General features: G+C 38.5%; 3 protein-coding genes across 3 annotated transcripts; 2 read left to right on the plus strand and 1 right to left on the minus strand.

Annotated features, from left to right (window-relative positions):
* Positions 1-3,483: 3,483 nt before the first annotated feature.
* Positions 3,484-4,671, plus strand: LOC107641281 (uncharacterized). The gene has a single exon (XM_088487419.1). The coding sequence runs from the start codon at positions 3,484-3,486 to the stop codon at positions 4,669-4,671; it is 1,188 nt and encodes a 395-aa protein (XP_088343545.1).
* Positions 4,672-6,548: 1,877 nt separating this feature from the next.
* On the plus strand, positions 6,549-8,246 carry LOC107641282 (uncharacterized). Its single transcript, XM_016344777.1, has one exon. It carries the CDS (start codon positions 6,549-6,551, stop codon positions 8,244-8,246), a length of 1,698 nt encoding a protein of 565 aa, XP_016200263.1.
* A 552-nt stretch (positions 8,247-8,798) lies between these two features.
* LOC148566185 (uncharacterized) lies at positions 8,799-10,554 on the minus strand. The gene is made up of 4 exons (XM_088487420.1): positions 10,111-10,554; positions 9,794-10,010; positions 9,320-9,717; positions 8,799-9,245 (listed from the first exon to the last, which is right to left on the minus strand). The coding sequence occupies exons 1-4, from the start codon at positions 10,552-10,554 to the stop codon at positions 8,799-8,801; spliced, it is 1,506 nt and encodes a 501-aa protein (XP_088343546.1).
* Positions 10,555-17,973: the final 7,419 nt, after the last annotated feature.

Raw genomic sequence — 17,973 nt, forward strand, 5'->3', positions numbered from 1 at the left:
GACTAGCTCTCTTCCTTGGTGATACCAACTTTTTCTTCAATCTCTCATTCCTTCTCTGTTCCTCACTATCTCCACTGCTATGAGTATCTTCATATCTCGGATGAGGTGGTTTGTATGGATCGTCCTCAATTGTTTCATACCCATCACTTGAGGATGATGAGTCACTCAAAATAACCTCCTCAGCATGCTTCTCCTCATCCACAACTTCTGGCACACTAACCGGATGATCAAAGTAGATGTAGATTTTATTTGTCTTTTTATTTTATTCTTGTTATTCCTCATGTCATTTATCTCAGAATCACCCCTCATTACATGTAAGCCAGATTCTAAGTCAGGTGCCATGCTATCAAACCAAAACATAGTCTTGTATTCTGTGTAACCCAGCTGCTTCAGTAATGCTTCGAAATCAAAGAAGTTCACCAAATCAATGTTTAAAGGTGGCCACTTCTTCACTTTTTCATCAACATATTCTAATTTACCCTGTGAATTTCTCTTAAAATTTTCTCCATGATGAAAAACAGGAACTACTTCAAACTCATCCATCTATAAATTATTATTACTAATCAAAATTCAGTTCATGACATTTTATCTCACTGTGCCAGTGATCTAAACTACTGACAAGCAATGTTATTTATTTAACAAATTAGTTAAAAAATTTCAAATTCCATTCACGGAAACAACATTTTAAAAAAAAACAACCAGGCAAACCATTTCAACACCATTGAACACTCCAACACCAACATGCAATTTAGGAATAGAGTTTGGATATTGCTAATTTTTTAGATAGTCAAATGCGTCACTAACCTAAACGGCGACAAAAGCTGCCTCCACTCCACGATGTCCGTGACTCCGTCAATTGCGCAGTTAGAAGCGTCCTCTAAGTCCTTCTTAGCGGCCTTGTCAGCACCAACACTAGTTACTTCCACTACTGTCTATCCTTTCGCATGAAGAATGTTACATGGGTTTTGGTTATTCTGTAAATACGAGTTAGGGCTTGGGAGTTATGTGGATGAGAACGATGTTTCTTCCCTCTTTAACACAAAAACGATGCCGTTTTTGAATGTGACAAGGGGACAAATCGACCCCTATCTATTTCTCCTAATCCACATTAGCATTTAACTCAAAACTAACTTTCAGATCAGCACTGGTAACTGTCAGATCAAATTTTTTTGTCAACTATGGACGGAAGATACAAGGGAAGAGACGCAATGAGTTATATTATGCACAGACGGGGACCAACGTGGGTGATTTTTTTGTGAGGGGTCGTCTTGTCCAAATTTAAAATGAACAGGGACCGGGTTGAGTGTTTACTCTTATTTGTTCTCCATTTCTGAAATTTGGTATTAATACCTCGTTGACTTTGTGACGGCGCCAAAGAAGGACGTGTCACGGAGTTGGATTAATCAGTTGCGGCCAACTCCACCATAAGCCTATGCCGGCTTGCCTTTATGGGCTTTCACTTAGATTGATGCGAAGTTTTTGGATTAACTTTCGTTAAATGATCTAACCCATAAAGAAAAAGGCTTTACAAAATGAATGTTGGTATGAATATGATTTTACGGAATTAATTTTGAATAAAATGAAATTGGTATTAATGTAATTTGTGTAAGGGGGCGGATTCATGTTTATAATTGTAGGGGCAACTGGCAAGTGTCCCCTCTGAATTTTAAAGATTTTTTAAATAATACATAATAACAAAATTTATTTGTCCTTATTATGTAATTAAATTTAATTTGATTGTATTATTAAACTTCACTTATCAATTTTAATTATGTAAAAATAAATTAAACAGTAATTCAATATTTAAATAAATTTGTTACAATAATTAAAAAAAGAGAATGAAATAATTACAGATTTATTATTTTACAATTAGAACTAATAAATAAATTTACAGGTTGAAAAAAATTTGCGTATATACTTGGTGAATATCACTAGGGCTAGAAGTGAGTCGAGTCGAGTCGAGCTAGACTAAGCTCAAGTTCGGCTCACGAAAATTAAGCTTGGCTGACGGCTCGACTCATTAACAATCGAGCCTATTTCTTAAGCTCAAACTCGACTCAACGAAAGCTCATAAGCTGGCTCGAACTCACAAGCGGACTCAAATAATATGAACATAATCTATAATTCTATATCGATAAATTATAACTTATATATATTGAAAAATATTAAAAAAAAGATCAATTTTATATATTGTCAATCTATCAATTATAAATTTTTTATTTATGTCCTACATCAAAATTATATATAAAAAATATCTATAAAATTCTAAATAATAAAAAATATTAATATATATATATGTAAAATTATATAAATATATTAAATTATTAATACGCATATCCTATATGCATTTAATCTATATTTTTAATATATATATATATATATAATCGAACCAGCTCACGAGTTAATGAGCTGAGCTTATCTAAACTCAAGCTCGGCTCATTTAATTTATGAGTTTAATTCCAGTCTCAAATTCAACTTACCAGCTCACGAGTTCAACTCATCGAACTATTAACGAGTCGAGCTCGAATTAGTTCATGAGCTAATTTGACTCACTTTCAGTCTTAAGTATTACTGTTATACGGTATATATATGTTTGATTATTTATTCAAATTAAAATTAACTATCAATTTGGTACAAAAAAATTCAGACGTGGACAAAAAGAAATATTAATCCTATATTGATTATTAAATAAAAATGGCTAAATAAAAATATTAATTTTATATTGACTATTAAATAAAAAATAGTTAAATAAATAATAATAAAATAAGAAATTAAAATAATATTATTTATTCATTGATATTTTTTAAAGTTAATTTTAATTTTTTTGGAACAACAATATTTGTTAATAACATATATAAAAAAATATATTTAATTGTGATCCATACCGATATATTCGGCTTCCAGAAACTTTGACCGAGCTTATCCACAAACAGAAAAGGTCGAATCTGAAACCTACGAAACTAACCGATAATATCTTAATCTTTCAAAAACTAACCGAGATATAAGGGAACAACAGAAAATATCCATAACAGCCCTATTATCAAGGTCAGTATAACGGCAAAACCACTAAGCTTTCTCGACTATATAAAGTCACCCCCTAACCCCACTAGGGGATAGGATACTCCCTCTGATCTCTTCTCATCTAAACGCTTAAGCATAAAACACTTCAGCTCACCTAATACTCTTACCTTATTCTCTTTTAAAGTATTCCTTGTTATCTTGTGATATTACTGACTTGGGCGTCGAAGTCCCTTTTGCAGGTTCCACGCCGACCACGCCCCGTTCCCAGAGAAGACGTTTCGAGTTATAGGAGGACCATCGAGCCCAACCATAACCGAGTTATACGTCGGAGCGCAGGAGTTATACTCTTGAGTGGAACATTTGGCGCCCACCGTGGGGCCCGATTATAAACAATTAACCCCACATCACTCCTCTGTTTTTTCTTGCTTTCTTCTTTTGTTTTGCAGAGTTCTTATACCCTATATGGCGGACAACGGGGTCAATCAGCACACACAGGCAGAACTATTAGCCATGATAGCCGAGCTTCAGGCTGAGATCAGGAAAGTGGCAGAGCAATCCTCTAAAAATATTGCTGACAATGGCTCAAGCAAGAAAGGAACTGATCCGGCAAGCATAGCGCCACCCAAGGAAAAGCTCACGCTCGACAACCCTTTCTCACAGGAGGTTATGAGCGTTCAGATGCCGGAAAACTTCATGCTCCCAACCGGGCTAAAGCCTTACGAAGGAATCGGAGACCCCCGGGTGCACATAAAAAAGTTTCAATCCATGATATTTTTTAATGGTGCTTCTGACCCGGTGCTTTGCCGTTCTTTCCCTACTTATTTAGATGGTGCAGCTTTACTTTGGTTCTCTAAGATTCTCGCAGGTTCAATCTCCAGCTTCGAGGACCTGGCAAGATCTTTCATTGACTATTTTGCAACCTCCCGGATATATGTCCACGGATCTGACTATCTCAGCACCATCAAGCAAGGACAACACGAGAGTCTGAAGGACTACATGACAAGATTCGCCAAGGCAACGGTAGAGATACCTGACCTTGACCCAAACGTGCACCTCCACACACTTAAAAGCAGTCTCAGACCAGGCAAATTCCAGGAGACAATCGCCGTAACCAAACCTAAGACTCTGGAGGAGTTTCGCGAAAAAGCGGCCGGACAAATGGAAATTGAAGAGCTCAGGGAAGCCCGGAAGACAGACAAACCTCAAACGCGCCGAGAGGACGAAAGGCACAACAGAACCCCCAATCAGAAAGATAGCAGAAAACCTTTTAAACTAACACCCAAGTACGACACTTACACTCAATTCAACACGAAGACTGAGGACATTATCAAGGAAATACTGAGTACAAAAATAATCAAACCACCCAGCCGAGCAGGAGCATACCAAGACCAGAGATACGTCGACAGGTCAAAGCATTGCGCGTTCCACCAAAAATTCGGCCACACAACCGATGAATGCGTCATCGCTAAGGATCTCCTTGAATGGCTAGCCAGACAAGGACACCTCGACAAATACATCGGTAGCAGAATGAAGTCAGCTCGGCAAAATATCAATGATCCGCAAACCTCCACCACCAACCAGAGGAGTCATAAACTGCATCTCCGGAGGATTTACAGGAGGAGGACACACAAACTCGGCCAGAAAGCGTAACTACAGAACCATGCTAATGGTGCAGGTAACAAAGGAAATGGCCACACCCCGACCACCTACACCTCGCATTACCTTCGAACAATCTGACTATCAAGCACCTACACCAAATCTAGATGACCCAGTGGTAATATCGATCCAGGCAGGAGATCTTCTTGTCAAGAAAGTATTGCTCGACCCAGGCAGCAGCGCCGACGTGCTTTTCTATTCTACATTCCAGAAAATGAAAATCAGCACAAATATGTTACAACCATACATGGGGGAACTGGTCGGCTTCTCGGGAGCACGAGTCTCCATCTTAGGAAGCGTCTGGCTGAAAATAACCTTAGGAGAACACCCGCTTTGCCATACACGAGATGTGCAGTTCCTAGTAGTAGAATGCCCAAGCCCATACAATATGATCTTGGGTAGGCCATCTTTAAATTCTTTTTGTGCTATAGTTTCAATCGTCCACCTTTGTGTAAAATTTCAGGTATCCAACAATACAACAGCAACAATACATTCTGATCAAACACAAGCCCGCAGGTGCTACAATGAGAGTCTAAAGAACGAACCAACGACCAACTATAAGAATAACAGATCAGAAGAACCTCATCACGTGGTTAACATCTCACCAATGGCCGAGTTAGATCCTCGGGAAGATCCACAAAACAGACCTTCACCAACTGACGACCTCGAACAGGTACATCTGAACAATAATCATAGCCATATAACTTATATCAGTCACTCACTCCCTGCAAGCACCAAGGAACAAATCATCAGCATACTTCGAAAAAATGCTGACCTCTTCGCATGGACCCCAGCAGATATGCCTGGCATCGATCCCAAACTAATATGCCACAAACTACAAATTGACCAAAAGATCCGGCCTACAGCTCAAAAGAAGAGAAACATGAGCAATGAAAAGAGATCGGCCTGTCAAGAGGAAACACAGAAGCTACTCGCAGCAGGAGGGTTCATACGGGAGCTCAGGTTCACAACATGGCTCTCAAACGTGGTAATGGTAAGAAAACCCTCAGGTAAGTGGCGTATGTGTGTTGATTTTATAAATCTGAATAAAGCATGTCCAAAGGATGCATACCCCCTCCCTTGCATTGATAAGTTAGTAGATAATGCATCAGGATATAGCACCCTAAGTTTCTTAGATGCATACTCTGGATACAATCAAATACTAATGCACCATAAAGACCAGGATAAAACGGTATTTATAACTGAATTGGGAAATTATTGTTATAAGGTTATGCCTTTCGGCCTTAAGAATGCAGGTACCACATATCAACGACTAATGGACAAGGAGTTCAAAGACCAAATTGGAAGAAATTTAGAAGTTCACGTCGACGATATGGTTGTAAAAACAGAAAAGCAACAGCACCACGGAAATGACTTGGAAGAAATATTCGAACAAGTCAGAAAAAATAATATGCGACTCAACCCGGAAAAATGCGTGGTCGGAGTAACCGAAGGAAAGTTCCTTGGGTTCGTACTCACATGCAGAGGCATCGAAGCCAACCCAGAAAAGTGCAAAGCAATAATACAAATGCGAAGTCCCCAAACAATAAAGGAAGTCCAGCAGTTAAATGGCCGACTAGCCGCATTGTCCAGATTTCTCCCTTCAATTTCAACACAATCTCAACACTTTTACAACATACTCAGAAAGCAAACAAGGTTCAACTGGAACAACGAGTGTGAAATAGCTTTCCAGAAGCTAAAAACAACTCTATCATCTCCTCCAGTCCTACAAAAGCCCAATCCAGGTAAGCCTTATTAATATATCTATCTGTTACTACTAACGCCATAAGCTCGTCATTAATGACAGAAGTAAACGAAAAGCAAGAGCCATTATATTTCGTGAACAAAACGCCGAACTAAGATACTCAGCAATGGAAAAGCTAGCGTACGCATTGGTAACCTCAGCAAGAAGGCTAAGGCACTATTTTCAAAGCAACAAAATCATAGTCAAAACAAATCAACCTCTACGTCAAGTCCTAACAAGACCAGAGGTATCCGGTAGACTAATCAAGTGGTCTATCGAACTCTCCGAGTTCGACATTGACTATGAACCAAGAACAGCCATGAAAGCACAAATATTAGCCGACTTTGTGGCCGAGCTATCAGAACAGCCGAAGCAACAACACACATGGGAGCTATATGTCGACGGCGCATCCAACAACGAAGGCTCTGGAGCAGGGGTATTACTCACCAACAAGGAAGACTTGCAACTCGAGAAATCTATCAGATTCACATTCCAGACAAGCAATAATCAAGCCGAATACGAAGCACTGCTCGCCAGACTAAGACTGGCACAATCCCTTAACATCACCCACCTACAAGTATACTGCGACTCACAGCTTGTAGTGCAGCAGGTAACAGGCCACTTTCAGGTAAAGGATCAGCTACTAGAAAAATACCACAGCTCGGTAAAGAAACTCCTCACAAACTTTCATTTTATACAAATCACACACATAGCTCGGGAACATAACACCCGGGCAGATGCACTCTCAAAATTAGCAACAACCAGGAAGTTTATAACTGATTCTGTTATATCTCAACTAACACTCACCAATCTAAGCTTTAGTAGCAAATCGATATTTTCAGTGGCCAAGGAAGAAGATTGGAGGGCGCCATACAAACAATACATACAATCAGGAAGGATCCCTACAACATCAGATACCAAAACATTCAGAAGACGTGCAGCTCCCTTCACTATGATTGGAAATGAGCTATACAAAAGGGGATTCTCCCAACCTCTTTTAAGATGTATCAACAAAGAAGAGGCCGAAGATGCTATGAACGAAGCCCACGAAGGGGTATGTGGCAACCACATAGGAGGACTAAGCCTAGCATCTAAAATAGCAAGAGCAGGATTCTATTGGCCATCCATGAAGAGAGATTGCATCAACAAAGTCAAGAAATGTGATAGCTACCAGAAGCACAGCTCGGCCATCCACAATCCGGCAGAGCAATTACACACATCGGAGGTAAGCTGGCCTTTCCAAAAATGGGGGCTAGATATCCTCGACCCATTTCTAAAAGCACCAGGACAGGTAAAATACTTACTTGTAGCAATATATTACTTCTCCAAATGGATAGAAGCAACTCCATTAGCAAAAATAGGAGCTGATAAAGTAAGATCTTTCATTTGGAAACAAATCATTTGCCGCTTTGGTATACCACATCACATTATTACTGACAATGGTCGGCAATTCACCGACCAAAGTTTAGCTTCTTTTTTAAATGAATTCCAGATAAAACACCATTTCTCGTCAGTAGAACATCCACAGACCAATGGGCTCGCAGAAGCCGCCAACAAAGTCATTCTCAACTCTCTTAAGAAGAAACTTGGCAATGCAAAAGGAGAGTGGGCCGAGTTAATACCAGAAGTACTATGGGGTTATAACACGACAATTCAATCTACAACACAAGAAACACCATTTAGATTGGTATATGGAGCAGACGCCATGATCCCAGTTGAGGTCTCAATAACGTCAGCACGTAGAAACCAAACATCAACCGAACAAAACGACAACATCCGACGTACAGAACTCGACACCATCGACGAAGACAGAGAGAAAGCCTGAATAAAACAGCTGGCAATGCAACAAATAATTAGGAAAAAATATAACAAGAAAGTACAACCAAGATCGTTCAACGAACAAGACCTCGTCCTTCAAAAAATAGAGGAAGCAAGAAGACAACATGCACACGGAAAACTAGCAGCTTCTTGGGAAGGACCATACCGAGTTATCAAAGTACTCGGTAAAGGAGCATACAAACTACAGACACTAGAAGGCGAAGAAGTCCCAGGAATCTGGAACATTTCCTCTTTAAAGTCTTACCTATCTTAGAAATGATAGGGACATGAGGATATACTCTTTTTCCTACCCCTAGAATTTTTTCCCATATAGGGTTTTGTCTGGAGGAGGTTTTAATGAGGTCTCTCACACCCCTATCAAACAAACATGTACAAACTATTCATGTGAATAACAAAACAATACTACCAAATCCATTCATTTCAAAAAACTAAAACAAAGTACAAACATGGTCCACCAAACCATCAAAATGTCAACCACAATTCCAAAAGAAAGCAAAAGGTTTTACAAACAAAACAAACTAAAGCGTGATAGACTTCTTCAGTTTACTTTCCCAACAGAAGCACTCCCGTCCCCCTTATCGGACAAAGCTTCATCATCAATCAATTGACCATTACTAACAATCTTCGTAACATCTAACTTACTAACATCAAACGAGGGAGATAACACTCCTATATGAGCTATAGCACGATCAAACCCAAGGGTAAAGGCTGATAAAACCTCATCCTGCAACTCGGGAACCCGAGCATTTGCCTTTTCAGCCTCCTCAACTTTTGACTCAAGAGCTCGCCTCACCTTCTGAAGCTCAGACTCTGCAGTCTTCACCTTCTCCTTCAACCCCCTCACTTTAGTCTTAAATTTCTCAGCCCGATCATCCCTCTCTTCCAAAGACTCTTTCAGCTTCTTAATTGCATCAACCTGATCACCCTCCAAAATAGCATCCAACTCCGAAGTACAACCAATAGAAAGAAGCCTAGCCCCAATCACCTACGAAAAAAGGAATCATCACAAACCAAGCATCTACAATAGCAAGAAAGGCAAAGAATACTAAGAAAATATACCTGCAAATATCGAGCAACCCCAACCTTTCCCGCATCATGAATTATTTTCACATCAGAATCCACCTGAGCAACCTTGTCAGCCACAGCCATAAACAGATACCCAGGGGACCACAGAGAATTACGCGGCCCTTCCTTATAACCATGGAGAACCACCTGACTTTCATAAGTAGCACTTATCTCCTCAGAAGTAAAAATGGCAGAGCCATCCCTCATGGCAGTAAGGTCAACAACCTTTGGTGAACCATCACCTCTCTTCCTCTTAAAACTCCCATCAAGCTTCCCCACACCTCCCTCACCTTCCTTAACCACGTTGGTAGAGGACCCCTCCTTTTCTTTCTTTTTGTTCTTCGAAACAAAAGCCTTCAAATTCGCCGTAGTAAGCGTGGAAGTCTTCTCACCTACACAACAAACACAGAAACCATATAAGATAAAAAGCACCAAACCTCAGCAAAAACCACAAAACCTACAAGTTACCTAGATACTCCTCCAACGCCTCCTTATCCCCCTCAAGCTTCAGAAGAGTAGACGTAGAAAGTAAGGAAGAAGACGACATTGCAGACATCAAGAAATTTAACAGCAATTCTTCACTAGAGACCTTATTTTCGCAATCTAAAACTTGATTGGGCTCGGGAAACCAAAAAGATTGGAAATCTCTCCTCAAGCAACGTATCCAAGAAGAAGGGATAAAAACCTTCAACGATTTAAACTTTTACAAACATTTCTTTAAAATCTTTAAAAGATTGTTTGTATAAAGAAAAAATCCCACGACCCGGATGTCCACTCAAATTCACCCACCCACCCCTACGAACACCCTTAGCTTGAAACAAAGAGAAAAATACACCAAGCGAAGGATAACATTCCAAATGATCCATCAGACTTTCAAAAGCCCTAACAAACGCCCAAGAATTTGGGTGCAATTGTGTCGGAGCACAGTTTAACTGGTGTAAAACCCCGCACTCGAAGTCAGTAAAAGGAAAACGTACACCAAGTTCAGTCAGCAAACACGTATACATATAGAAGTAACTCCAGTCAGACCTTTTCTCACAAACCCTATCATTCTCACTACAGGACAGAAACCTAACCTCAAGATCATGACCACGCCTTACCCAGTTAGCTTCATTCAGTTGTTTCACAAGCTCATCATTACAAAACACGGATACATGTCCCCTAACATTATTATCAACCCAGCTATAAACGTCACCCTCATCAATAGCAATAGTACCTTTTTTCCCCATTTTTTACAAAAAAAAGAAAGCAAACAGACAAAAACAATTTGCTAACCTTTTTTAGACATGACGCGTCCCAACAGCAAAGTGATGAACTTCAATGCAAACACAGCAACCAGTCAAAGAGACAACCACAACTCCCAAGACACCCACTATCCCACGTTCCATAAAACCACCAACAAAGGAAGCGGGAACGAAAAAACACACTGCGCATCAAAGCCCAACAAACAATAGCCCAACAAAAAAAAACAAGTTGAACTTGGGGGCTCCATTACGGTCAACAAAGCTTCAAAAAGCCGAAAACACAATAAGCTCAACCCGTTTTTTCACAGGCCAAGCTTGGGGCTGTGATCCATACCGATATACTCGGCTTCCAGAAGCTTTGACCGAGCTTATCCACAAACAGAAAAGGTCGAATCTGAAACCTACGAACCTAACCGATAATATCTGAATCTTTCAAAAACTAACCAAGATATAAGGGAACAACAGAAAATATCCATAACAGCCCTACTATCAAGGTCAGTATAACGGCGAAACCACTAAGCTTTCTCGACTATATAAAGTCACCCCCTAACCCCACTAGGGGATAGGATACTCCCTCTGATCTCTTCTCATCTAAACGCTTAAGCACAAAACACTTTAGCTCACCTAATACTCTTACCTTATTCTCTTTTAAAGTATTCCTTGTTATCTTGTGATATTACTGACTTGGGCGTCGGAGTCCCTTTTGCAGGTTCTACGCCGACCACGCCCCGTTCCCAGAGAAGACGTTTCGAGTTATAGGAGGATCATCGAGCCCAACCATAACCGAGTTATACGTCGGAGCGCAGGAGTCATACTCTTGAGTGGAACAAATTGTATTGACAATAAAAATTTTATTTAATTTATATTATTATTTAAATTATAATTTTAGTATTTTAATTTGTTAGTTAGATAATTTAAAAATTAATTATATTTTATAATAATAAAGTATAATTATAAAAATTATTATTATGTACCCCCACTGACAAAATTATTTTTTTGGTAAACATTCACAAAATTATTTGAATCTACTACTGATTTTTACTTATTTTTGTTATTTAGATTATTTTTTTATTAGTTTAATATTAATGGTAATTAATTATAGTAATAATACATAAGAAATACATAAGATTTTTCACTTTTCTATTTTTTACGCTCACTGCACTATCAAGAAAATCTCATGTCTTAAACTATTCAAACTGTAAGCTGTAATGTTAATGGTTTGAAGAACTAGAAGAGAGAAAAAAATTGATTTTTTTTATTTTGATAAAAAAATAAAAAAATAAAAAATTTCATGTACTCTTTACGTACTCTTATTATAATTAATTATCCATCAACATTAAATTAAAAAATAATCTAAATAAAAATTTTAATTTATATTTTTTTATTTTATATTTTTTCTCATAATAAGATCAATAATATCAATTCCATTTCGTTCTTTCTCCTGTGTTCTTGACACCTCTAAGCACCATTTCCACACACGCCTCAAAAAAGAAAAAATGAATGAAACAATGCAAGAAGTTACTGCTGTCACCACTGTCACAGTAGTCGCCCACATGGAAGAGATGTATAAATGCTGCTACTGTGTTTATGCTAATTTTTTATCATAAGATGAAAATGGAAAAACATGCGAGAAAGCATCACACGCGCTTCATATAAGGTCATTTGCAAACCATGTGGCAATGCATTTGGTAGACGTAAAATACTTTAATGTTCATCAATTGAAAGTAATTAAGTCTAATTTGAGTAAACAATTTAAATTTTTAAAAAAAAAAATTAAATATAAAGTCTTTTGTTAATAATATTTTAAATTATTTTGTACTTAAATTTTTAATTATAAATAAATGTTTTTTTTTTTATATTCTTCTTCTAATAATATAATTATAATTTGATTTGGTAAAGTTTTTATTTTTTTTAAAACAGTTGATAAAAAGTACCATCACTTTTCTTGATAAATTAGGATTACTTTGAAAAAAAATCTAGCAGAGAGAGTACGTACTCTGTCTTCAGGAAAAATGAGAAAATGAGAGAGCGTCATACATTAGAATTAGCGTGTTGACTTTTGTTTAATTATGAGAGATGCAAATACTATAGAGAAGGATATGTGTGTGTAAGCTAAGCACTAAGCATCACATACACCCCTCCCTCTGAGAAGGATATGTGTGTGTAAAAATATGCTAAGCTAGGCTGTTAGATGCAGTTACATTCCCTCCCTCTGAGTCAGTTAGTTCTCCCTTTCTGTTCTGTATGAGCTGGCAAGAGTAGTTGCTCTACAACTAACTTAGTTAGTCTATATAACTTAGTTAGTTTAATATTAATGGTAATTAATTATAGTAATAATACATAAGAAATACATAAGATTTTTCACTTTTCTATTTTTTACGCTCACTGCACTATCAAGAAAATCTCATGTCTTAAACTATTCAAACTGTAAGCTGTAATGTTAATGGTTTGAAGAACTAGAAGAGAAAAAAAAATGATTTTTTTTATTTTGATAAAAAAATAAAAAAATAAAAAATTTCATGTACTCTTTACGTACTCTTATTATAATTAATTATCCATCAACATTAAATTAAAAAATAATCTAAATAAAAATTTTAATTTATATTTTTTTATTTTATATTTTTTCTCATAATAAGATCAATAATATCAATTCCATTTCGTTCTTTCTCCTGTGTTCTTGACACCTCTAAGCACCATTTCCACACACGCCTCAAAAAAGAAAAAATGAATGAAACAATGCAAGAAGTTACTGCTGTCATCACTGTCACAGTAGTCGCCCACATGGAAGAGATGTATAAATGCTGCTACTGTGTTTATGCTAATTTTTTATCACAAGATGAAAATGGAAAAACATGCGAGAAAGCATCACACGTTTCATATAAGGTCATTTGCAAACCATGTGGCAATGCATTTGGTAGACGTAAAATACTTTAATGTTCATCAATTGAAAGTAATTAGGTCTAATTTGAGTAAACAATTTAAATTTTTTTAAAAAAAAAATAAATATAAAGTCTTTTGTTAATAATATTTTAAATTATTTTGTACTTAAATTTTTAATTATAAATAAATGTTTCTCTTTTTTTTTATATTCTTCTTCTAATAATATAATTATAATTTGATTTGGTAAAGTTTTTATTTTTTTTAAACAGTTGATAAAAAGTACCATCACTTTTCTTGATAAATTAGGATTACTTTGAAAAAAAATCTAGCAGAGAGAGTACGTATTCTGTCTTCAGGAAAAATGAGAAAATGAGAGAGCGTCATACATTAGAATTAGCGTGTTGACTTTTGTTTAATTATGAGAGATGCAAATACTATAGAGAAGGATATGTGTGTGTAAGCTAAGCACTAAGCATCACATACACCCCTCCCTCTGAGAAGGATATGTGTGTGTAAAAATATGCTAAGCTAGGCTGTTAGATGCAGTTATATTCCCTCCCTCTGAGTCAGTTAGTTCTCCCTTTCTGTTCTGTATGAGCTGGTAAGAGTAGTTGCTCTACAACTAACTTAGTTAGTCTATATAACTTGCAATTGCAGCTTGCACTGATTGAATACAACAGAATCACATACTTTTCACTCTAATTCACTTTCAATCTCCACTCATTCTCTTCTTCACACTCTCAACATCTCTATCAGTTCTCTCTTCTTCTCAAGATTACTTCACAAGTTTCTGATATCCTTTCATGGTATCAGAGCTTGGTCCAATGGCTACCAGCGAAAACTCTGCATCAGCACCACGACAGCTACTTGACAATGGAGAACTCAATCCAGGATACCAGAAATGGAAGAAACAGGATGCTCTATTGAAATTCTGGTTGCTATCTTCCATGACCACACCATACACAATGCTTGCTGCTAGGAGTACAGTACTCTGATTATCACAGTATGCCAGAGGTGCTTCTGGAATTGACCACTTTAGCTCTCCTATTAGACCTTTTATCCAGTTCTGCCAGTGCTCTGTACTCAGCCTCAGTGCTTGACCTGGCCACCACTCCTTGCTTCTTTGACTGCCAAGATAGTAAATTCCTTCCCATGAAGACACAGAAACCACCAACTGACTTTCTGTCATTTGGATCACCAGCCCAGTCTGAGTCACAATAAGCTGTGATCTTTAGGGATGGATCCTTATGAATTTTAAGGCCATATGCAGCTGTACCTTGCACATATCGCAGTACTCTTTTAACTAGTTTCTAGTGTGCCTCTAGAGGAGATTGCATAAATTGTGCAACCTTGTTTACACTATAGGCCAGGTCCGGCCTTGTTACAGTGAGATATTACAAGCTTCCCACTACAGAACGATAGAGTTGAGGGTTGTCAAACACAGCACTTCCAGTGGCCTGAATCTTAAGAGTTGAAGGTAGTGGTGTTGCACATGGCTTGCAGTCATTCATGCCAGCTTTTGCAAGCAGGTCCTGCACATATTTGCCTTGAGACATCATCAGGCCTCCATCCTCAGTCCTGGTCACTTGGATGCCTAGGAAGTAGTGCAGCTCTCCCATATCCTTTAATGCAAAGGCTGAGTTGAGTCTTTGGGTGACTGCAGTAAGAACTGTTGGACAGTTTTCAGTTACAATTATGTCATCAACATAGATGAGGACATAGGTGAGTGACATTTCTGATTGTTGGACAAACACTGAGACATCTGACTTTGTTGGTGAGAAGCCAAGATTTAGAAGAGCTGAGGATAGCTTATGATACCAGGCTCTAGGTGCCTGCTTGAGACCATAGAGGGCTTTTTTGAGCTTGCAAACTAGGCTGCTGTCACTGGCAATATATCCTTGTGGCTGCTTCATATAAACGTCTTCAGTGAGCTCTCCATGCAGAAAGACATTGTTCATATCAACTTGCCTGATTGACCATCCTCTGGCCAGGGCTATGGACAGGATGATCCTGATTGAGGTTGGCTTCACAACTGGGCTATAGGTCTCAGTAAATTCAAATCCAGGTCTTTGGGAGAAACCTTGAGCAACCAGGCGAGCTTTATGCTTTTGTAGGCTTCCATCTGCATTGTATTTAATGCGGAAAACCCACTTACTGCCTATGGCTTCTCTGCCAGGGGGCAGGGGAACAAGCTGCCAAGTGTTGTTCCTTTGCAGGGCTTCGAATTCAACATCCATTGCCTGCTTCCAGGCAGGATCTATTAGTGCTTGCTGCACACTTCGAGGTTCTACTGCAGCTTGGAAGGCTTTTGGCCTGAGGGAGCCAGTTTTGCTTCTTGTTACCATGGGATGAACATTTGAGGCATTAGTTACTGGTGGTAAGGCACAAGGAGGGACAATTTTCAGGTCTGAGATAGGAATCGGGGTAGGAGAGTCTAAGGGTGCTGTATGCTGTGAGGATTAAAGCTGAGAAGAGGAGTTAGAGGTTGCGGGTGCTGGGTGCAGGGAGGCAGGATTATATTGAGGGAGTTGAGTAGGTAATGGGAAGGAGGAAGTTGTTTGATGAGTATTGGCAGGGGTGGGTTGAGTCTGTGTTAGTAGGAGTTGAAGTGGTGGTAGGGGGTAATAAGGTGGGGGCTGAGTTGGTGAGCTTTAGTTGTTGAAGGCAGATTGGGAGTCTTTGAAGGGAAATTTTTCTTCATCAAAGACTACATTGCGGCTGATGACTACCTTCTCTGAACTTGTCAAGCACTTATATCCCTTATGAGAGGTGGCATATCCAATGAATACACATTCTGAAGACCTGAATTGTAACTTGTTTTTATTGAATGGCCTTAGGTGTGGAAAACATGAACATCCAAACACCTTTAGATCCTCATAATTTGGTTGCCTTGCAAACAGTTTTTCAGTTGGTGAGACTCCATCTAGCACTGGTGTAGGAAGGACATTGATGATCTTTACTGCTGTTGTGAAGGCGTCACTCCAAAATCTGATGGGTAAGGAGGCTGCAGCAAGCATTGTAAGGCCCATCTCCACAACATGCCTATGCTTCCTTTCAGCTGTGCCATTCTGCTGATGTATGTGGGGACAAGAAAACCTGTGTATGATTCCTTGTTCATGCAGTAACTTAGAGAGACTCACATATTCTGTAGCATTATCACTTTGAATACACTTTAGTTTGGCATTTAATTGTAACTCAGCCATATGTTGAAAATGCAAGAAAACTGATTTTAATTGAGCTCTATTTCTTATGAGATATAACCATGTAAATCGAGAAAATGCATCAATAAAGTTCAAAGTAATGATTTCCATTAGAATCAGGTAAGGGAGCTGGCCCCCAGATATCAGAATATACAAGTTCTAGTGGAGCATTATACACAGTTGTAGATTTAGGAAAGGGTAAAGTATGTGACTTGCCAATGTAGCAGGAACTGCATATTGACTTATTTGGCGAAAATGGGAGATTACACAGCTTTAGAATTTTAGACACTACTGCTTCTAAAGCATGCCCAAGTCTAGCATGCCAAAGTGTGTATTTATTTGTTGCTGCCTCCAGGGAACCAATGAAGGCAGAAGGTGGGTTAACTGGGTGAAAGTTCAATAGCCTATACATTCCTCTGACAACATCTCCTTGAAGAATGACCTCATTTGTGGCCTGAGATTTAACAAAGCAACCATGTGAGTGGAATTCAAAAAACACCTTATTATCACAGCAAAATTGGTAAACACTAAGTAGGTTTTTAGTTATATCTGGAACCAATAACAGTTTTTGCATTATTAGATTCCTAGAACTCAAATCAGTTTTGAAGAGGGCCTTTCCAACACAATTAATAGCCAAACCTGTACCATTTCCAACTACCACTTGTTCCGTGCCTGCATAATTTTCTTTTTCAGCCATGATTTCTGGATTTGCAGTCATGTGGTGTGTAGCTCCAGAGTCTGCATACCAAACTGAATCATGAATGGTTGCAGGATTAGCCAATACACTGCTGAAGTTGGCTTTTGGTTGCTCATCCTGCTGCTGTCTTTGTGCATAATCATCTTTGTGATGAGGTTGTGTGTAAGGCTCATTATCATCATCATATCTGTACCAGCAAAGCCGTGCTGTGTGTCCATATTTGTTGCATAACTGGCATTGAGGCCTTTCTTGCATTCTTTCATAATTTTGGTACTGAGTTCTGCCAAAACCTTCATAATTCTGAGTTCCTGACCTGTTAAATTGAGGCTGTTGTCCCCTTTCTTGATGTGAAGACTGAGTTCTGCCATAGCCTTGTTGACTTCTTGGATTTCTGGAGTTCTGAAACCTGCCTCTGCCACGAAAGCTTCTTCTGTATCCTCCTCTTTGTGCAAGATTGGCTTGATACATATCTTGATCAAATTGATTTGTGTGGCTGGACTGAGCAACATTTGCTTGCAATAGGTGATCAAATTCTGGCTTTCTGAACCTCTCTAACATGCTTTCATGTGCAAAAAGCACTGCTTCTAACTCACCAACTGTAATTCCTTGGGATCTTATCAGAATGGA

This window comes from Arachis ipaensis, chromosome B5 (genome assembly GCF_059453495.1).
Source record: "Arachis ipaensis isolate K30076 ecotype BB chromosome B5, ASM5945349v1, whole genome shotgun sequence".
Taxonomy (NCBI): domain Eukaryota; kingdom Viridiplantae; phylum Streptophyta; class Magnoliopsida; order Fabales; family Fabaceae; genus Arachis; species Arachis ipaensis.

Coding starts and splice junctions, on each gene's coding strand:
- LOC107641281 (XM_088487419.1), top strand. CDS start 3,484: ATGGCGGACAACGGGGTCAATCAGCACACACAGGCAGAACTATTAGCC.
- LOC107641282 (XM_016344777.1), top strand. CDS start 6,549: ATGGAAAAGCTAGCGTACGCATTGGTAACCTCAGCAAGAAGGCTAAGG.
- LOC148566185 (XM_088487420.1), bottom strand. CDS start 10,554: ATGGGGAAAAAAGGTACTATTGCTATTGATGAGGGTGACGTTTATAGC. Junction 10,011..10,110: donor GTGTTCGTAGGGGTGGGTGG/GTGAATTTGAGT, acceptor AAATCGTTGAAG/GTTTTTATCCCTTCTTCTTG. Junction 9,246..9,319: donor GGGTTGCTCGATATTTGCAG/GTATATTTTCTT, acceptor CTTTTTTCGTAG/GTGATTGGGGCTAGGCTTCT.